This window comes from Gopherus evgoodei, chromosome 19 (genome assembly GCF_007399415.2).
Source record: "Gopherus evgoodei ecotype Sinaloan lineage chromosome 19, rGopEvg1_v1.p, whole genome shotgun sequence".
NCBI classification, from domain to species: Eukaryota; Metazoa; Chordata; order Testudines; family Testudinidae; genus Gopherus; species Gopherus evgoodei.
This window is the reverse complement of record NC_044340.1, coordinates 20,682,878-20,704,950: the sequence shown is the minus strand read 5'-3', so window position 1 is coordinate 20,704,950 and position 22,073 is coordinate 20,682,878. Positions and strand designations below refer to the sequence as shown.

Here is a 22,073-nt window from a genome sequence, read left to right as displayed (position 1 = left end):
ACTCTGTAACCCTAATGTCGATGTAAGAACAATGAATGTTACACAGTAAATTATATTAAACAGAAAAGCCTTGTGTTCAGCCCCTGCTCATTGTCTGGGGGGCAACTCAGAGTGCAAGGAAGGATGGGGGGGAGGGTGGTGGATGGCTTTGAGCTGCTGAGGACTCTTTAGGGTTAGGGCAGGTATGGGAAGTTCCTGACTTGAGTGGAGAACTCAGTGAGATGCACTGACGTTGTTACGGAGCCCAGACGTCCCGCATACCATGGGAAGAGACAAAAGTCATAGTGGAAGCAAGCACATTGGGTAACAAGGGTGCGGAGTTCTAGTTATCAGTTCAGCATTCCCCTCTGTACATTCTCAACAGGTGGGGATGGCTCACAGGTCAGGAATGGGGGAGGGTGAGGGAGAACCTCTGACCCATTCCACTGCAACACAAATTCCACTAACAGCTCATGCTTTTCTCATATGTATTCATAGGCTGAAATTATTTGCTTAATTTCTCCACTGACCCCTGGACTGCTGCTCAGTTCAGGTATTTAACAGTGCAGCAGCGCTAGGCAGAATAATTTAGTTCATTTCCATCCACACCTGGATGATCATTAACTCTCAGATTTTAGGACTAAAATTTGAAGTTGCTGTTGCCTGCAATCCCCCCGAGTAGCACAACTGCAGAAAGCAAAGACAAGTGACTCAGCTAGGGTAGCTTGTTCCAAGGTTTGAATATGGGCAGGACGTGCTTGGCACTGTTCAGCCAGCTCCTCTAGTGAGATAGGAAACCTGGCTCCTCATCTTAAATCTGGCCCAGGCCAGCAGTAGCTGTGAGGCAGGCTGGGGCTCCTGAGAGGAGCAACCTGGTTCAGCGCAGGGAAAGGTGTCTACGGTACAAACCGACCAGTGCTAGGGCTCAGCGGAGGCCAAAGACTGAACAAAGCATGAAGGTAGGGTTGAGTGTGTGGCAGGATGGAGGAGGGAAGCTTGCATTGTTGCTGTTCACTTCATCGGAGAATGGCCAGTTTAATGGCTCAGACAACTTCAAGCACCTTCTACAGCATGCTAAGTGAGGCCAGCTCCACGTGCTGGGCTGCAATTATGCGTGTAGGATGCTGCCGTGTGTGCGTCCCCCCCAGACTGCATTCACCCTTTGATGCCATGTGCAACGTTCACCCTCTGTTTGGCGGTGGGGCCCCTTTGGCTATAGGTAGTTTGTCTGTTTTAACCTAAGGGAGGAGGTACTATGAAGTGACACTACTATAGAAAAGTCATTTTGTGAGCTGCCCGTGCCTTCTCCCACTGGAGCAGGAAGTGCTATGGCCTAGACGGGTGTGGGAGAGAAACGGCATCATGTCTGGAGCTCACGAGGCCCAGCCCCTATCAGGATAGTCCTTTCATCCAAGGAGCTAAGCACATGAGGAACAGAGTCTCTCCTTGTGCATAGGGAAGAGAGACACCTGTGGAGAAACAGACAGAAGTACAGTAATATGTCCAAGATCACCCAGCAGGGCAGTGTAGAGAACGCAGGTCTCCCACGCACTAGCCCTGCACTCCAATGACTAGACTAAGCATCCCCTCCCCACAAGAGGCCAACACTGAATACTGGGCTGTTAAGCTCAAGAGCCTCGGCATGCAGAGCTCTTCCACTGCAAGGTATGCACCCAGCCAGCCCAACGTGCTACCGAAGAGTCACATTTCCCACTGCTCCTTCCAGGTTCCCACAACTGCACAACAGCTCAGCCCGCTTAACATCTTGTGACAGACAGACAGACATGGAAGCCATGAAGACAGCTAGGCTATAAAGCATGACCTGAAGAGGAGGAACAATAGCAAATCTATGCATAATATACATACTTTTATTTACGAATTCGTATGTATACAAACTTCCTATAACACATTACCTATATAATAAACATGTACATGTGTATACATGGTTGTATATATAACTGTAGAAACCTCAGAACCGATCCTGCCTATTCACAGCGACGTCTCCAACACACATGCTTTGTTTGAGTGGCTGTTATTTAGGACTTGGACAAAAGGGGCAAGTGTCATCTGTGTTGGTTTGGGCCCAGAATTTGATGCACTGAAAAAGAAAGAGTCAATAAGGAGCCACCAGCCCAACGCGAAGGTGGTGTGTTAGACAGAGCTTCTACCAGGCTCCTGCTGGTTCGGGGCGCTATCTCCAAGGGATGCTCTGCTCCAGAGTGCACCATTAAGATTTCTGCATCTTGGGGACCAAGTTCCCAGCAGGGAGCTTTTTAACATGGCAGGATCACTAGATTCTCCTAACGCAAAGAGCAGCTATTCTTACTCTAGATGACTTCCTGTTTCCTTCTTAGCCACAAAGGGCAGACAACTGGGCTTTCTCCCCTGCATTTCACCCTAGTGAACCATGGCTGAGATGGCTCCTGTACGGGCACTAGGATCAGCCTCTCCTCGCCCCAGTTAACAATTCACAGCTCCCAAAGCGATGCACACTCAATGGGGGCCAGCTCAGCAATTGGCCCAGACCTACACCAGAGCGGAACACAGTTGGGGTCTAACCGTCCAAATATGGAGAGGGCCGGAGAGCAGCATTTAGAGCAGGAATCAGGACTGTGCATTCTTAGAAACCGCAACTAAACAGCCATCTAAAGAGGGCAAACCTCCCAGCCCAGGGCAAGGACATGGAAAAGTTGGCTCACTAATTTCACCTGCCCCAGGGGGAATTGTTCTTTCCTTTAGGAGCATCATTTCCCAGGGGACTCCTGTCCCTTGCTCTGCGTTTCCCACCAGCTACGTAGGCTCCCCAGCCCGGGGTGAGGCTCAGCACCCAGAACTGCACAAGCCACATAAGAGTGTTTCCTGGCCAAGCAGCTGGCCCCTGCTGAGTGGCGGGAGGACAGTGTCCCAGGCCACACTTACCTCCTTGTGGAGCACGTGAGAACAGGCCATCGGGTGGAGCTCGCTGGGCTGCACGAGTTTCTGGCACATTAGACACAGCTTACAGGTAGCGGGGGCCTGGGTCACAGCAGCAAGCGTGCACACAGAAATGAGAGTCTCAGAAGTCTGGTCAGCAGACCCAGCTCCAAGCGTCCGGCATCCCCCAGGGTCCACATCCCACTAGACACTAGTGTCTCCTGCCCCCATCCCCACTAAGAAGGTACAGAGGGGGGCATTGCCAGCGCTGAATATTTACGTGGGAAACCCTGGGGACAGGGAAGCATACCAGCTATGTGGCACTGATCAGACCTCCCCCTCAGGGCGCAGCTTGTTCATTCCGCGATTGGGCTCTCTCCCGCCCCATGTCAGTGTCGCATGCTTGCCTATCCCAGGCACTCCGGTAGGCCAGCTCCCCCACTCCAGTACATTCCCTGAGGCCCTCACCTGTGCCCTGCTGTGGTGGATGTTTCACTCCTTTCCCTTGTGCTGAGTGCTCATGGCCAGCAGATGGCGAGGTGCCTGCGCCCCAGCCCTTCCCTCCCGCCTCACCAGTCTAAGGTGAGAGCCCAGAGCTTGCACTGTGGGTACCTCCCAGCCTGTGGGGCACATTGCCGAGGTGCACCCAGCCCCCTTCAAGCCGTGCTGGGGAACATGCAGGAACTCCCAGGTAACTAAGAACATCTTACATGTGATGGTGTCCCTGGGTAAGACACCTGAGCCGGTGGCAGGAACATAGGGGTGCTGATCTGGGGCAGAGGAGCAGGAAACATGGGGGCCCGGATTCGGCCAAGTGGCTGTTAGCAAAGATGATAAAAGGTATTAGGCATGTTTTAGAGGGAGTACTGAAGTCACCGCAGGGTATTCACGGGGGTGATGGAGACCAGCAGGGAGGGGACCTGTTGGACTCTGACTATCGCCTCTTGCCCAGGATGGAAAGCTGGGAGCTCTGGCTTTGCCTCTGTGGATGCCATTTGTTTCCAAGGGAATGGCCCTGAACAGCAGCATAGACCAGAACCATGCTGTAGTTCTCTCCTGCCCAGCTCTCCTTTGACGAACTCCAATCAACTGCCGCGGGGCTGCCTTGTCCAGGAGCTGAATGCTCCCCACACCGCTTGGACTCCGACACTACTCATGCAGCTGACCCACCTGAGTACCCACTGCTGCGCCCTGATGCTCGGCCAGCTTTGCTGCTACCAGCTGATTCAGCTCTTCCATGGTCAGCCCTGCCATGGTTCTCCTCGCTGTCTTGATCTGCTGCAGTATGTTCGTCAGCTGGGCCCTGAGGAGACAGCAAGCAGGTCAGGAGCACCTGGGGCACAAGTTCTGGTCCCAGGTGCCAGTCAGCTGGAAGGTCTGTTTCACCACAGCAACCTGCGCCCCTTCTAGCAAGGGGCCTGAGATGCTGCTACAGGTTGGAGTCAGCCGTGGCCTTTCCCCAACCGCACACTGAGGTCAGCCACAGGTATGGTTACTTGCCATCCTCTCCTCCCAAGGACGGCTGCAGCACCTGGACAACAAGGCACCATTGGCCTACAGATGGCTCCAGTACTGTGGTATCCATGCACTTCATCACCTCTCATGCATGGATCCCCAGGGAATGCCTGGGAGGCAGGGCAGTACTATCACCCCATGTTACAGGTGGGGAGCTGAGGCACAGAGATCAAGTGATTTGCCCAAGGTCACACAGGGAGTGTGTCACGGCTAGTGCCCTAGCCCGGGACCATGCTCTCATTGCACTGGAAATACTGGGATACCTTAGCGTGAGGCAAGTCTAGTGCTGCCAGTGAACCCAGAAAATTCATGTCTACCTCGAGAGCCCTGCAGCGAGGGCAAACAGCAGCAGCCATCCTTGCTGTTAGAACACAGCAACACAACACTACTGTGTGTTTTTATTCCGAGTTCCACCACAGTATCTGAGCCCCTTCCAGAAGGGCCTTAGCCAACGCCGCAAAGCCCTGTAGAACGTGTCATTGGCTGGCTTCAGTGCACTTCCCAACAGGTACCACAGTCAGTCCCAAGCCCTGACTGAGGCAGAGTCTTCTCCGTTATGCAGACGGAAAGCTGAAGCACAGAGAGTGAGGTACTGCTATGTCTGCTGAGCTGACAGACGCTACTAAAGGACCCAAGGCTATTTGCTGGAAACGCTTCGTGCACTGCTTGGCCCTACTCCTGGAACCGCGGTAGCACCGCATACTCAGGGCTTGCTCCACTCACCAGACACACTCTGGGTTCTCGCCGAAGGCACTGTTGGCTACACATTCTCAGAGACTCAAGTCCAGCCTCTTCTAACATCCTGGTTGCTACCCGACATGTAGGGCCCCACCCCAGACAGGGACACTCACTTGTTACACTGGGGAAATCGAGCCAAGAGCTTCTCCAGGATCTTTTCCAGCTTATCGACTGGCTGTGGCCTGTGAAACTCATGAGCACCCTTGACTCCTCCGAGCCCTGGCGGAGGCGGGACAGAGGCAGCAGATGTCACGTGAGGGCCATGGGTGCTGACAAGAGATGCCAATACGGGGCTGTTCCTCCCTTGGGAAGCAGGCAGAGTGGGTGAGGGCTGATGAGGCCTGGAGATGACAGGATTAAGGAGCGGGAAGGAGAGCGCCCAAGGATCAGCACTGGGCATGACCATGGGAACTGAGTCCGGCCCAATGGTGAACGGGGGCCTGGGGGTACGGGATGGATTGGCCTGAAATGCCGGCATCATGAACTCTGTCTGAGAGAGAGAAAGAATACTGATTAGAACAGGCCCACTGGAAGTCAGCCATGAACTCCTTCCACTCAGACTACAGACATGAAAACCTGGGGGGTGGGAAGGAACCCACACCTCACAGATCCCCAGTTACAGCTCCCAGCCAGCGATGAGTGCAGCTGCCATGCTGTCACTAGGGGTGCACTTTCATTTCTGAGCAGGCAGCTGGCTAATACCATGAACACATGCACATGCCAGACCACTGCCTAAGCCAGGGTTTGTGACCAGCCTGCACCTCCAGTCTGCCCAAGATAGGCAGCTGTCTGCTGGGGTCAGCAGCAAGGCTCTCTGCTAGCCTTAGAAAAGCCCCACACACGAGTGACCAGGAACTCTTCACACGGAGCATCTGGGCCAGGATCTGGGGAGTGACACTCACCTCTGATGGGGGTGGTGGCAGGGTGGGAGTTGGGATCTGTGGCAAGCTGCTCAGCTTTGCTCCATTCCTCACCAGCTGAATGTGACAATTGAACTGGTCCTAAGAATGAAGAAAAAAAAAACAAACGTGTGGGGGGGGGCGTGTTACCAACCCCTATCAGTCCCCGAGTCTCCCTCACTCCCAGCATGCGGTGTGACATGGCTGCCGAGGCGAAGGGCCCTAACATCAAGCACCAGCTGGCTGATTCCGCAGCCTAACAGAGCTACAGTTTTGCTGGACTGGACCGTATGGGGGAGGCAAAGGAATTATCGCTTATGCAAAGGTCTAGCCCCAGCCCCTGCTGCCCTACGGGGCACATGCACATACTGAAACTTCAGACACTGGCACACGCAAAGTGGGCGTAGCTATCCATAGTCAGTGCTGAGGGGTCATCTGGGGTCACTGCACTTCTGTGCAGGACTGTGTCCCTGGAGTACGGCTCACAAACCAAAGGAAAGGGTGTGTACACACTTTCAAATGCAGTCTCAGACACCCCTTCAGGTGAATTCCATACACACGACACAAGATGAGTCAAGTCCAGGACCAAAGAGCTTTACTACAGAATGTTATTTAGGAAGAAAAGAGAAACCAAGCCTAAAAACCTACTGGGGAGAAGCTGATGAGGTATTGGAGGGCGTGTTATTGAGGTTAGGTATCAGCCAGATCCTCAGGCCTGCCTGAGTTGTCTTGCTTACATTTTGTTTTTAATTCCTAAGTCCTGACCCATCTGGACATACCCATAATTAGTGTTTCCTATCTAATCAAGTTTATCTTTTACAGTGCTTATTTATTTCACTTTGTGATTGTATGCCCACCATAGAATGGCAGGACAGGGCACGAATCATTGTATAACTGCATTGCTGTAGAAAGCAGTGCAGCTATTTGTGTGAGGAACAGATATATTCTAACGAATGGCCAAGTTATTGCCACAATAACAACACAGACCAAATCTGAGACTATATTACAAAGAGAAGCTAAGTTTCTTCAGAACATCATAAGGCAATGACCTTCAGCCCCACATAAACAAAGCCCCTGGCTGACCAAACATCTTCAAAAGCCCTATGTTAGGAAGAGATTTCATTGCAAATAAGATCCTAGGTGTTTATTAGAACAGCCTCCTTGTATTTTGTTAGAATATTTACATGAAAGCATGTATTAACAATAGAGCAACTGAACGCCACAGACAAATACAGAGAGGGAGTCTGGGTATACAGCCAGCCATGAAGGCAACAAGAACCCAAAAACTGATTAATAGACCCTAGGTCACAATTTCTATTTGTCAGAGCAGCATTCTAAATTTATCTGAAAGTTTTCCTCTGTGTTTAGCTGTCCCCTAATTCAGTGAATCATAGAATCTCAGGGTTGGAAGGGACCTCAGGAGGTCATCCAGTCCAACCCCCTTCTCAAAGCAGGACCAATCCCTCACTAAATCATCCCAGCTAGGGCTTTGTCAAGCCAGGCCTTAAAAACCTCTAAGGAAGGAGATTGCACCACCTCCCTAGGAAACTCATTCCAGTGCTTCACCACTCTTAAGTGAAAAAGTTTTTCCTAATATCCAACTTAAACCTCCCCCACTGCAACGTGAGACCATTACTCCTTGTTCTGTCATCGGGTACCACTGAGAACAGTCTAGATCCATCCTCTTTGGAACCCGCTTTCAGGTAGTTGAAAGCAGCTATCAAATCTCCCCTCATTTTTCTCTTCTGCAGACTAAACAATCCCAGTTCCCTCAGCCTCTCCTCATAAGTCATGTGCTCCAGCCCCCTAATCATTTTTGTTACCCTCCACTGGACTCTTTCCAGTTTCTCCACATCCTTCTTGTAGTGTGGGGCCCAAAACTGGACACAGTACTCCAGATAGGGCCTCACCAATGTCGAGTAGAGGGGAATGATCACATCCCTCGATCTGCTGGCAATGCCCTACTTATGCAGCCCAAAATGCCGTTAGCCTTCTTGGCAACAAGGGCACAGTGTTGACTCATATCCAGCTTCTCGTCCACCGTAACCCCTAGGTCATTTTCTGCAGAACTGCTGCCTAGCCACTCAGTCCCTAGTCTGTAACAGTGAATGGGATTCTTCCATCCTAAGTGCAGGACTCTGTGCTTGTCCTTGTTGAACATCATCAGGTTTCTTTTGGCCCAATCCTCATTTGTCTAGGTCCCTCTGTATCCTGTCCCCACCCTCCAGCATATGGGTTCAAACTACAGAATAACAGATTTAGACTGAATCTCACAAAAAACTTCCCAACTGTAAGAACTGTACGACAATGGAACAAACTGCCTAGGGACCTTTTGGAAGCTCCTCGACTGGAGGTTTTCAAAAAGGAGGCTGGAGCCATCTGCCTCCCATGGTTTAGACACAACAAATCCTGCATATTAGACTAGATGACCCTTGGGGTCCCTTCTAACCCCATGATTCTATGGTTTGAGACCACATCTGAGGCACGGCCTTGTCAAGGTCATTAACACTGGGCCATTTGGGAGTGTTCATTTTCATGCACATTGACAGAGTTCTGCAGTTATTCCTAACACCAGTTTAAGCAGTAAATGTTAGCAATGTGGTTGGAGCAGTAGGAGAGACAGAACAGGGACAATGGGAGTCCCGAATAGTTTAATCTAATGATCATTTAAGGGCTTGCTTGAGAACACCTGACAAGACTTGCAGAATCAGTGAAGGGGGTTGTGAGGGATGGTAACCCAATCAAGTACTTAAAATTTATTTCATGCTCCCATTCCTCCCTCCTAAGTATTTTTAGGGATTGCTTAATGCCCAGCAGAAACCCTACCCGGACACTTTCTTTGGTCATTCGAATCCTGTTCAGCCTCATTTCCCACTCCTGCTTGGGTCGTATGGTCTCCAGCGTGGGTGGCGCTGACCTATGCAGAGACAAGGAGAATTAAAACGGAAAAGAGGGTTTGAGCCCGTAATTTTTGGTAGCAAAATGGGAACACCTACAAGCAGGAACAACAGAGACACCTATTCACACGTTACTCTCCACTGTTTTTCTCCCAACCCTGCCCCTCTTCCCTTGTCCCTCCACTGCAACTCTAATCCACTTTCTGCTCAAAGAGAGCAAACCTTCAGATGTTGCAGCTTGGGAGCTAGTACACAAGATGCTGGTGAAGAAAACTACAGCACACAAACCTCAATAGATTTGGTGCATGACAGATGCTCAGCAGACAAGAGGAAAGAATATGCGGTAGCTAAAGATTAAGGAAAACACATGGAAAACTGGAACTCCACCATCTAGTGCTTTGAGGACCTCAGGGCAGGAAACCCTAACTTGGTTGTAACAAAGTCTCTCACATTCGAGCACAGACTAGTTGGGGTTTTAGGAGGGGGTGAATAGGAGTAAACTGGTTTAACTTCGCTCCCTATTGGCCAATACAGAACTCACTTGAGGTAGGTGAGGTGTAGCTCCGCCTCTTTTTCGGCTTCTTCTAGTTTCAGAACCAGCAGCTCCTTCCGGCTCTCCAAAGACAATATCTAATGGAGAGAGACCACAGACATCGAGCGCATGTACTTGATTATCTCCCGCAGGCCATGTTGCTCATCCTCCCAGATTAAGCTTGTCACTTTGCACAGCGCTTAGCACAATAGGGCCCCAATCCTGACAAACATCCATCAGCAGATCACAGTTCAGTCATTTTTCTTGCTCTCTGCGAAGAGCAAGACCCATCCAAAGAGCCCAACACTCCACTGTTCCTTTCACCCATTTTGCAGGGAAGACACATGCACCGTGCCATTGTCAGCCTGCCATGGTTATTAACTCTAGGCCAGTGGCTTTCAATCCACGGCCCACTTGCAGCCCAGTCAGCACACAGCAGTGGCCCATGTGACTTCTCAGGGCCATACAGGTAGTTTATCTATTGTGTGGATGTGGCCCACATAACACACACAGAGCTGCATGTGGGGCCCACAATGGTAAACCAGTTGAGAACTACTGGACTATGCACTGTTCTGCATCAATCCATGACTTGCAACCATGCCCTGCAATAAGGCGCCTCATACCAACCTCTGCTTTCCAAGCCCTTTCTGTTTCCTCCAGGATGTTCCTATTGATCTCATTGTGCTGGTTCTTCAGCTTATCTAGTTCCATCTCCCATACCTCCCTTGAAGCAAAAGCAGAACAAGTGTCACTAGTGCCTAAACAGACATGTTGACTGGCCATCTGGGATTGCAGAGTGGCCAAACTATTTGGTAAGCTGCCAGCGCATTCCTTGGTTGCCTTAAGCCCAAGGATTGCACCCAGTTTGCAGACTATGGCAGCAATGACCTTCATCAGACATGTAGAGGCCACAGATCTCAAGCCCAAGCTGGGTCAGTGTGTACAAGTGACCAGTCATTTCACAGCAGGACACTGAACATCTTACTCTGAAATGGGCACCCCTGAATCAGCCACGGAGATCCCTGTAAACTTTCGTTGCTCAAAGTTACACCTTCTAAGATGGGGTTCAAAGATGGTAGTAATGAATGGTCCGCTCTCCTCCTCTTTGTCTCTGTGTGCAGGGCGGGGTGCCTAACAATGCAGAAGGTTAACCCTTGCCAAGATTGTGTCCAAGTCTGGCAGAAAAAAATACATGTCTGCACTAGAAAGAGACCTTAAAGTGATGTGGGGGTTCTAGAGGATCACAAATTGAATACAAGTCATCAATGAGCTGCAGTTGTGAAAAAGGCTAATATCACTGTGGGGTGTATTAACAGGACTGTCGTATGAAAAACATAGACGGTAACTGTCCCACTCTACTCAGCACTGGTGAGGCCTCAGCTGCAGAACTGTCCCCAGTTCTGGGTGCCACACTTCAAGAAAGAAGTAGATAAGCTGGAGAAAGTCCAGGGGAGAGCAACAATAACGATAAAAGTCTTAGAAAACTTGACCAATGAGGAAAGGTTAAAGAAAACTAGGCATGTTTAGTCATGAGAAAAGATGACTGAAGGGGGACCTGGGAACAGTCTTCAAACACATTAAGGGCTGTTATAAAGAGGACTGTGATCAGTGCTTCTCTATGTCCACTGAAGGTAAAACAAGAAGTAATGGGCTTAATCTGCAGCAAGGGAGATTTAGGTTAGATTAGGAAAAACTTTGTAACTGTAAGGATAGTTAAGCTCTGGAAGGGGCTTTCAATGGAGGTTGTGGGATTCCCGTCATTGGAGGTTTTTAAGAACAGGCTGGACAAACACCTGTCCAGGAGGTCTAGGTTTACTGGTCCTGCCCTCAGTACAGGAGGCTGGACTAACGGCCTCTTGAGTCCCTTCCAGATGAATCAAAACCCCCGATCCAAACAGCCCAAACTCGGAAGAAGTTCTGTTTGTAGGGTCTCATATTACTGCCCATCACTATTATCTGAGCACTCAAGTTTGGCTCTGGATCAGTACTTTGAAGCTTGAACCTGTCTCTACTCAGAACATAAATATTCCAAAGTTAAAAACAGCACTGAGGCAAAAGCATGTGATAGCACAATGGGATAAATGGACTAGTCTGACCTCTGCAAGCACAAGTTCAGTTACAGGTAGAGGTGACAAAGTCATTCCGTGTGGCCTAATTCTCATCTACACCAATGAAGCACTTGGCAGTCTCTGCTCATGATAACCCTGTGCATAACAGGTAGGAACTGATGGGCATTGGCAGAGCTGGGGAGGAGACAAAAAGCATGCACCCTACCCCATGTGCCTCTAGTCCACATTATCAGCCTCTCACTTGGAGCATCACATTCACCCATGGGGAAAAAGGTGACACAAGTCTCACTTTGGAGCTATTGTGTGTGATTTAGGGGAAGGGAATGGAAGGAGAGCACTCCACAGAACGGATTTTATAGAAACAGAGTCCTACTTTTCATCAGACTGCTCTGCGATTAGAGAAACAACTTTATTTTCCTTCTCCTCCTGTTCCTTCAGTAACCTGCAAAAGGGAGAAAGGACAGATCAAGTCACTTACTGCAAGTGTGGAGCCTTTCACTTATCGCTGTAGAGGGCTCAGGACTAAGAGCAGATCAAAGTCAGGAGCTCGATACAGTGGTCTACTTTGAGAAATCAACCACAAGTATTTTTGTAAGGATGCCACTGATGCTTTCAGGGGAGCATAAATCTTCGTTATATCATGAAATTGTGCAAAGAAAACCACTGTCCAAGCACCAGTTTATTTGCAGAGGGACACACAGTAAATGGATTTGGTACTTGGATTATTATTATTAAGGTAGTTTTAGAAGGACTGTTTAGAAAAATGCAATCACTGTGCCCTTCAAAGTAGGACCTACAGCATGGGACAGTAGATGATAAACTCTCTTCCAAAGTGTAAGACCATCCCCTCCCTTCTCCCAAAAGGAACCCAAAGTACTTTACAAAGTATGAGCCAAATTCTGCTCACTTTATCCATGTAACAGTCCCATTGTAACCAGTGAGGCTGTTTGCATGAGAAAGGCAAGCAGCATCTGGCCCTAGAGAAGAACAGCAGCTGTTTTTACAGTGCTGCATACTCAACCCTCCTCAGTAGCTCAGGGTGAGCAGCAAAGAACAACTCGGCCACCCAATACTGTTAGCTATCTGTAGGGCACCATCCATGTAGCATCTGAGCAAACCATACACAGGGGTAATTCTGGGCAGACAGGGAGTGATCAGTCAAACTGAAATTGGGCCACAACACCAAGATGGCAAAGCACTAAAGGACTGAGCGACCCCAAGCACTCAGGGCTTCAGCTGTATGTCTCCTTTGTCAAGATAGGTCAGCCAACAATCTCAACATTGTCTCTTTGAAAATACATCCATTTTGGGGAGCCTCTGTATACTTAGATCAACTACAGACCGAGTTGCTTAAAACCTGAACAGACCTCCCCTAATATATTAAAACACACACTGCTAGAGATACCTTTGACAGCCCAGAAAGGTCGCATGGTGATGCACTCTCCATCTAGTGCATCAGACTAACCAGAGGTGCCCTAGGGTTCAATCATACACTGTTTTATTTCAATAAACCCTTGCTCTCCCACAGGAATACCTTCTGCCTTTCTCACAGAGCTTCTCAATTTCGGCTTTCAGATCCTGCTCCTTTTGCAAGAATTCTTTCTTCTCTTTCTCCATCTTCTTCTTGGTTTCTTCTCGTTTGATCGTCACATCCTGAATGGCCTTCAGGATCTCCTAGAGCATAGCCAGCACCAAGCAAATAAAGAACATAAGCTCACCACAAGATTGTTTTTTTAAATTCTCAACTTGGTGCAATTAATTGTGTGGATAATTACATGTGCCACAAAAGGGTTTTAAAAGATAAATGTTAGATCAGTCATGCAAGGTGATGGGCTGAGGATTATAAACAGGAAACTAGAATCTGCTGCACAAGACAGATGAGTGGTCTATGTCACAGGTTCTCATGCGGGGAGGAGTGGGTGGTCCAAAACAAGTGTCAGGGGTTAATAACCTTCCTCCCTTTCTTTAAATCTAGATAAGAGAATGTGCTCAAGCTTTTTTCTGTTCTGACAAGGGGTCACAGTACGGAAGAAGAGGCTGAGAACCACTGGTCTAATCCAATGGCTCTCAAGCTGCAGGACAGAGCTGACCTGTCACACAGTCCTAACTCTCCTTGTTCCCAGCTCCTATGATTCATACATGAAATGCTTCCCTAGTGCTACTGCTGTCGTTGTCATGGGGATGCTAGGAGATCATGAACATGAAGGGACCGGTCCACGAGATGCTGTTTATTTAGATGTAATCCACATGATTAAAGATTCAGAAAAATAGACATCTAAAAAAGTCCTTTGCCCTGACTCTCGCCGTGACCAATATCTGACTCTTGGAAGAATCCCCACATAACGCACTTGGCAAGTTGTGCCATGTTCCCCAAAAGAGAAATCCCTTCCTGAGCTCTCCAAGCATCATCCTGTGCCCTGCAGCATGGCACTGGATCACCCCAGTTTAGCAGTACAATCGTGTACGGTGTTGGGCAGGCTGGATGTTGAGAGAAAAAGTGCTTCGTTTGATACCTGGTGATTCTTCATCTCTTCTTCCCTTCGTTGCTGGAGCTGCTTGAGCTGCACCTGGAGTTGATTCTCCACCTGCCTCTGTTTGTCTAGCACTTCCTGGTAACGTTCCTTCAACAAGGCCCTTTCAGACATCATTTTGCCCTGTAATGGACAAAAGTGTAGGCAATTGTTTCCTGTCTCCTACTGCATCAAAGAGAATGATGCAGACAGACCTGTCATGCAGCACAAAGTGCTGATGCAATCAGAGGAGAGCAAGTCATTCCAGTAGGGTAATAAAAGCTCAGGAGAAGGCAAGATGCAGGCTGTGAAGAGCCATGGTTAGTATGATTCCTCAGTCAAATAGCGCAGGCCCTCTTGGATCAAAAAAGGCATACACTCCCATATCACTGGAGCAGGCATCAACTAGTTTTCAGCTTCTTGTCCAGCAACTAATTACAGGACTTTAAAGCTGCCATTTAAATGAGGCAGTATGTCTAGTGGTTAGAGCACAGGGGGACTAAGAATCAGATTCATGGGTTCTAGATACTACCTTCTGGAAACTCACTTAATATATCTGGGGTGCAATTTTTTCAGCTGTAGATATGATATTAATGTTTCCCAACCTAACACGAGTGCTATGACAATTCACGAAGGTTTTGTCAAACGCTTTGGAAGCAAAGGAGCTCAAAAGGAGCAAGGATGAGGGAGATTTGGAAAGAAATAAGTCAGTGGTATTTCAATTGCCTTGCGGCCAAAGTGAAATCAAGGTAGATCCAAGGTATCATATTGTAAGAAAATCTGCCAGGATCCTCCTTGCCTCACATGTTGGGTATGTCACATGTAGAACAAGTGGCACAGAAAACTGCCCAATTATACAAATACTAACATCACCATGATGTGTGCTTTGGACAGGATCTCAAAGCACTTTACCAACATCAGTGAAGCCTCAATGGGTATAGCTATGCTGTAGTGTAAACCCAGCATTAGAAGAACTCGTCAGCAGACTCTGGGTTTGTTAACCTAGGGCTTGAGTTTCAACACTCATTTGTAACCTCAGATGAGGAACTGTTGAACCTTGGGTCCCAAATTGAGGCTCCAGAGTTTATACTACACTATGCAGGCCCAAGTTCAATCATGCGCATATCCCAGATTCCCTAGCATTCTAGCCCTTTGTTCATGGTGCAATGTGGGAAAACATGACTGTCCAGAGGGACAAAGAAAGTCAGTCCATGGAACTGTGGAATACGGTTGGCAGATTTTCAGAAGATGAGTCCAGCGGGACTATGTCTACATGTAAAGCAATAGGGCTGGAACCATGAGTCCTGGCTTAGACCCACCATCTCATGGGGTCCCAGGACCCTGGGTTAGCATGATTTGTGCATAAACAGAAGGGGGCTAGGCTTGAGCCTGAATCCTGAGCTACACTGCAGTATAGACACACCTAATGTAATTTCACCCGTAAGTAAACAGAGAAGGTTTAGGGCCTCATTTTCAGTGGTCCTGTTGGGATCCTGAGTTCCCACTGAGTCACAAATCCTGATAACAGGGAATGGAGGCCTCCTCAGGCCTGAGTAACTTGCCCAGTGACAGAATCAGTAAAAGATCTGTGATCGGAAGCCAGGAATTTGAGATGTAGTCCCCTATTCTAATCACAAGACTGGCTGTTCTTTAGTACTCACCAAGTTCTTTTCAATATCTTGATCTGTGTTCACCTCCAGATCAGCAGTCTTGAAGTCAGTCTGCACAGGTAGAAACGGTTACTTGTGTTAGAGCTCTTTGGAGGTGCAAACAATAGTTTCATGCACAGACAGTTCCCACTTTTAGAGGAACTTTTAGTGGTCTCCTGAGCCAGCCCTGAAACCATTTCATTCATCAGCCTTGAAGCAACATTAGACAATTGGGCAACATGACTGGGACCAGAGTCAGTGCTCAGGTCAGTTGGTGCTCATAATTCCCCCACCCACTTTTTTGTTTACCAAAGACAATACGCACACACTGTAATGGATTTTATAAGGTACAGAGGCACGTATTGGTTTGTATCGGGAACGCCTGCAGTCCAGCTCACTCATTGCTATGCTATCTGCCATTCTCACATCCTTTCCTCCTACAAAATAGCTGACATCTGTAACATCCTATCAAGGAAAGAGCCCTTCCAGGAAGCCTAGAAAATGACCTCTACAAACCAGGGAAATCAGAAACCATCCAGAACAGACACAGAAGCTTGAGTTCTTCCTGCCACAAGAGGCACATATCGCATGAACATATTGGCAAAGGACAACAAGGACTGTTCCAAACCTAAGAAAATTACTGGACTTTAAAAGGGATCCTGTCTCTAGGAAGAGTTCCCGCAGGATCCTCTGTTCCACATCACATACTGTGAATTAGTGGATTAAAAGGCCCTATGGAACTGTTAAGCATATACTTGCCTGAAATAAATGAAACAAACAGAAAACCAGAAGAGCTTGCCTGGTGCACACAGCAGGCTCTCAGTTGGGAATCAGTGCTTCTGTCTTCCACCCCCCAACACTGCGCCTCGCCCCCCCTCCCCAAAATCAAAAAAACCAAGCTGGAGAAAACTCAAGCTTCATGAACATAAGGAAATTGGTACCTTACCTGCACTGCAATGTTCTGAGAGGGCTTCTGGGATGAAGCTTCCTGATCTGAGTCGTGCGCAACTCTACTGTCTTCAATCCCATTCTCCCCATTTGGTGGCACCTCCAGGGGTTTACTGTCCAGCTCCAGAGCCCCATCCCCTCTGGCCTGCTGCAAGTGTGAAGCTTCCAGTTCACCTTCAGAGCAATTATTGGTAGCACGTTGCTGTTCTGCATGGACATCAACCTGGAAGTGCAGAGAAACTTTTTGCAGATTTTCCTCAGGCAGCAAGGTTCTCTCTTCTTCCATTGCACTGTCTGAACCCTCTGAATCAGACTGATACAGCTCTTCAGTTGAGGAACATCCCTGCGTCTCTCTGGAAACAGCATCAGAGTGTCCTACCGCTCTTGGCGTAGGTTCTTCTCCTTTGTTTTCTGCAGCCAGCAGAGATGCATCGGTCAGCAATATCCCAGGATCTCTTTCTGCTCCTCCTGAATGAGCATCTCCTGTACTCTCACTTGTTGTTGGTTGGCTATGATCAGCAGCTTCCAATGATAGGAGATCATTCTCATTTTCTTGTACAGAAAGGTCACTTATGCTATTCAAAAGAAACAGATACTAATCCATACTTTGCATTCTGATTTCATCTTTCACCCAAGTATCCCAAAGTGCTTTAAAAAGTATATCCCACAATCACCCTGTGAGGTAATTCAATGTTCTCATATTACAGCTGGGGAAACTGAGATAGAGGAGAAGCAACTTGTTCAAGCCCACATGGCAAGTCAGTGGCAGAGCCAAAATCTCAGACGAAGGAGACCCAAGTTACTACTAGGCCACACTCCCTCCCTGATATACTTTGCTCTATTTATTGCACACTCTTCAATTGGTTCCATTCTCTTTACTGGTAGGGATTTTAGAAACTGCCACTCAGAACCTACAGCTAGAACACCATCCCCTTCCCTGCAGCCCAGTGATAAGAGGAATAGTAGAGAAATGGTCTTCAATTTTCCCCATTCTCAATGCCCTCCAAATGCTGCCTCAAACCAGCTAGTTCAATAAGTTAACACCACCAAGGGCAGTCCTGCTTTTGCAGAACTAAGAGGCCATTAAAAGGAACCATTTGATTGATTTTGTGCATCTCTTTACACAAACCATCAGTGAGCAACCTCACACACACACCCCTACACCCTACCTCACAGGCAGATTGTATGGGTCTGATTCTCGTGGGACCAGCTGGCCAGCAGTGGATTTCCCAGGAACAGACACCTCATCCTTGGTTTGCTCTGATGCCATAGTCCTTTCACTGCAGTTAAAAATCATCATTAGTATTACAGATGCACATATTGGTCCCTGCAATATGAGGGCCCCCTTGTGCTAAGGGCTTCACAAACATGTCATAAGAATCCCCACAGCAAAGAGTTTACAGTCTACACAGACAAGACGAAGGGTCGGAAAAAGAATGTATCGCTATCACCATTTTACAGATACAAACATGAAGCACTAAAGAGATACATTTCCTATTTATTAATAACTTTAAAAGTATAGGACATTACAACAAAGGCAAACCTGTTTAAAACAGAATCCCTGGGAACCATTAAAGTGGATACATCTATATATGGCATCTTCAGACATTGTGGATCATTTTTACCAAACATTAGTTAACAGATGAGTAAAGATAAAATCACTAAAATTACAACTGTATCATCTTCTATTATTAAAGAGATCAATAGGGTGTCAGTGACAATCACACACAAAGTATGAAAGAGGAAACAAGTAACTGTTGCTGAAGCAGGATGCCAGTACCCCTTTTCACCAAATATTCAGACCCATAGGGCTAATCCATGGCACCCTTGCAAACATGCAATCTACACAATACAGGACTGTCCAACGTGACTCAGTTACTTTACAGTCTGAGACCAGCTGAAATTCTTCAGGGGATATTTGACAAGTAAGTCTATATATTTGTATGGGGAGAAATCCCCCTGGACTTCATACACAGTGTACACACCTTTAAGAGCTTGTCTACACTAGAAAAATGGGTCAGGGAGCATTAACTAACCGCAACCTCCTTCTTGGTGTAGCTGCACAGCAGTGCCTCTGACCTCAGCAGGGCAGGTTGAGTACCACCCGAGGCTGGTCAAGAAAAATAAAAGGTGTTACCATGCATCCACATTAGGAACAAAAGGTGTGACTAGGTAGAAGTGAGTTAACTACCCTGACCGACCCCTCCCTCCACCCATTTTGACAAGGCTGGAAGCCACCACTGCTCCTGAGATCCTGGCCATTTAAACCCAAACAAGAAGGCAAGTCTGAGAGAAGCGGGCTCCCCCCTTGCTGGAACCCGGGGCATGGCTGGGCCCATGTAGCTATTGCGGAGAGGGGCAGGCACCCCCGAGGGAAAGGTCCAGGAGCAGCCGCTCCTTGGATAGGGCCAGTAGGGACACAGGCGGGAGCAGCCACTGTTGGGGAAGAAGGGGGCTTCTCAGGCAGGAGCCAGGGGGACTCCGGGGGCAGAAGACAGGGAGCTTGCTCAGACACCCCCACTGGAGGTCGGGGAGGAGCCCCAGGGAGAAGGGGGAGCAGGAGGGGAGGCTCCCGGGGGGCGGGGGGCCGGAGGAGGGGGAGGCAAGGGGGCAGAGCGGAGCCCCCCCGAGAGAGGAGGGCGGGGCGGCAGGGAGCATCCCCCGGGGCGGGGTGAAGGGGGAGGGGCGCGGGGGAGCTCGCCTGGAGAGGAAGGACAAGGGGGGAGGGGACCGGAGCGGAGCCCCCCCGGAGAGAGGAGGGCGCGGCGGGGAGCAGTAGAGGGGCCGGAGGGGAAGGAGGGGGGAGCAGCCCCCGGGGCGGGGTGAAGGGGGAGGGGCGCGGGGGAGCTCGCCTGGAGAGGAAGGACAAGGGGGGAGGGGACCGGAGCGGAGCCCCCCCGGAGAGAGGAGGGCGCGGCGGGGCGCGGCGGGGCGGGGAGCAGTAGAGGGGCCGGAGGTGAAGGAGGGGGGAGCAGCCCCCGGGGCGGGGTGAAGGGGGAGGGGCGCGGGGGAGGCTGCCCCGGGGCGGGGCGGGGCGGGTCTGGCCGGGCCGGGCGGGGCCCCCCCGGAGAGAGGAGGGCGCGGCGGGGCGGGGCGGGGAGCAGTAGAGGGGCCGGAGGGGGGAGCAGCCCCCGGGGCGGGGTGAAGGGGGAGGGGCGCGGGGGAGGCTGCCCCGGGGCGGGGCGGGGCGGGCCGGGCGGGGCCCCCCCGGAGAGAGGAGGGCGCGGCGGGGCGGGGCGGGGAGCAGTAGAGGGGCCGGAGGGGAAGGAGGGGGGAGCAGCCCCCGGGGCGGGGTGAAGGGGGAGGGGCGCGGGGGAGCTCGCCTGGAGAGGAAGGACAAGGGGGGAGGGGACCGGAGCGGAGCCCCCCCGGAGAGAGGAGGGCGCGGCGGGGCGGGGCGGGGAGCAGTAGAGGGGCCGGAGGGGAAGGAGGGGGGAGCAGCCCCCGGGGCGGGGTGAAGGGGGAGGGGCGCGGGGGAGGCTGCCCCGGGGCGGGGCGGGGCGGGGCGGGGCGGGTCTGGCCGGGCCGGGCGGGGCCCCCCCGGAGAGAGGAGGGCGCGGCGGGGCGGGGCGGGGAGCAGTAGAGGGGCCGGAGGGGAAGGAGGGGGGAGCAGCCCCCGGGGCGGGGTGAAGGGGGAGGGGCGCGGGGGAGGCTGCCCCGGGGCGGGGCGGGGCGGGGCGGGTCTGGCCGGGCCGGGCGGGGCCCCCCCGGAGAGAGGAGGGCGCGGCGGGGCGGGGCGGGGAGCAGTAGAGGGGCCGGAGGGGGGAGCAGCCCCCGGGGCGGGGTGAAGGGGGAGGGGCGCGGGGGAGGCTGCCCCGGGGCGGGGCGGGGCGGGCCGGGCGGGGCCCCCCCGGAGAGAGGAGGGCGCGGCGGGGCGGGGCGGGGAGCAGTAGAGGGGCCGGAGGGGAAGGAGGGGGGAGCAGCCCCCGGGGCGGGGTGAAGGGGGAGGGGCGCGGGGGAGCTCGCCTGGAGAGGAAGGACAAGGGGGGAGGGGACCGGAGCGGAGCCCCCCCGGAGAGAGGAGGGCGCGGCGGGGCGGGGCGGGGAGCAGTAGAGGGGCCGGAGGGGAAGGAGGGGGGAGCAGCCCCCGGGGCGGGGTGAAGGGGGAGGGGCGCGGGGGAGGCTGCCCCGGGGCGGGGCGGGGCGGGGCGGGTCTGGCCGGGCCGGGCGGGGCCCCCCCGGAGAGAGGAGGGCGCGGCGGGGCGGGGCGGGGAGCAGTAGAGGGGCCGGAGGGGAAGGAGGGGGGAGCAGCCCCCGGGGCGGGGTGAAGGGGGAGGGGCGCGGGGGAGGCTGCCCCGGGGCGGGGCCCCGCACCCACCTGCGGCGGCCGGAGCCAGGCCTGGCAGCGCCCCACCCCTCCCCCCGGCACTTCCTGCGCCACTCGCCGAGGAGCCGGCAGGGCGAAGAGGCGCCGTCTGCGCCGCTCGGAGCTGGCTCGGCTCCCGAGAGCGCCCCCTGGCGCCGGGAGTCCGGCTCGACAGGCCCGGGACCCGTCACAGGGCGCTATTCACAGCGACCCTATGGGAACCCTAGCGAGCTCGGCCCGGGAACCCTAGGGAACCCTAGCGAGCTAGTCCCAGGAGGGAACCGATAGGAACCCTAGCGAGCTCGGCCCGGGAACCCTAGGGAACCCTAGCGAGCTCGTCCCAGGAGGGAACCGATAGCAACCCTAGTGAGCTCGGCCCGGGAACCCTAGGGAACCCTAGCGAGCTCGGCCCAGGAGGGAACCGATAGGAACCCTAGCGAGCTCGGCCCGGGAACCCTAGGGAACCCTAGCGAGCTAGTCCCAGGAGGGAACCGATAGGAACCCTAGCGAGCTCGGCCCGGGAACCCTAGGGAACCCTAGCGAGCTCGTCCCAGGAGGGAACCGATAGAAACCCTAGCGAGCTCGGCCCGGGAACCCTAGGGAACCCTAGCGAGCTCGCCCAGGAGGGAACCGATAGAAACGCTAGCGAGCTCGGCCCGGGAACCCTAGGGAACCCTAGCGAGCTCGTCCCAGGAGGGAACCGATAGGAACCCTACCGAGCTCGGCCCGGGAACCCTAGGGAACCCTAGCGAGCTCGTCCCAGGAGGGAACCGATAGGAACCCTACCGAGCTCGGCCCGGGAACCCTAGGGAACCCTAGCGAGCTCGTCCCAGGAGGGAACCGATAGCAACCCTAGTGAGCTCGGCCCGGGAACCCTAGGGAACCCTAGCGAGCTCGTCCCAGGAGGGAACCGATAAGAACCCTAGCGAGCTCGGCCCGGGAACCCTAGGGAACCCTAGCGAGCTCGTCCCAGGAGGGAACCGATAGAAACGCTAGTGAGATCGGCCCGGGAACCCTAGGGAACCCTAGCGAGCTCGTCCCAGGAGGGAACCGATAGGAACCCTAGCGAGCTCGGCCCGGGAACCCTAGGGAACCCTAGCGAGCTAGTCCCAGGAGGG

General features: G+C 52.1%; 1 protein-coding gene across 4 annotated transcripts; it reads right to left on the bottom strand.

The window, feature by feature from the left end:
- Positions 1-32: 32 nt before the first annotated feature.
- On the bottom strand, positions 33-21,040 carry RNF214 (ring finger protein 214). Of its 4 annotated transcripts, none has more exons than XM_030538009.1 (17): positions 20,968-21,040; positions 18,635-18,759; positions 17,819-17,929; positions 16,648-17,224; positions 15,714-15,773; positions 14,056-14,196; positions 13,077-13,216; positions 11,916-11,984; positions 10,101-10,197; positions 9,483-9,571; positions 8,871-8,961; positions 6,048-6,146; positions 5,259-5,635; positions 4,063-4,195; positions 3,603-3,710; positions 2,899-2,994; positions 33-1,448 (listed from the first exon to the last, which is right to left on the bottom strand). In XM_030538009.1, exons 3-17 carry the CDS (start codon positions 17,917-17,919, stop codon positions 1,398-1,400), a joined length of 2,229 nt encoding a protein of 742 aa, XP_030393869.1. In that variant the 5' UTR covers positions 17,920-17,929; positions 18,635-18,759; positions 20,968-21,040; the 3' UTR covers positions 33-1,397. The 4 variants fall into 4 exon arrangements, with proteins under 4 accessions (XP_030393869.1, XP_030393867.1, XP_030393868.1 ...); XM_030538007.1 differs by lacking the exon at positions 33-1,448 and adding an exon at positions 1,826-2,077; XM_030538008.1 differs by lacking the exon at positions 33-1,448 and adding an exon at positions 1,826-2,077 and having other exon boundaries at positions 18,686-18,759.
- Positions 21,041-22,073: the final 1,033 nt, after the last annotated feature.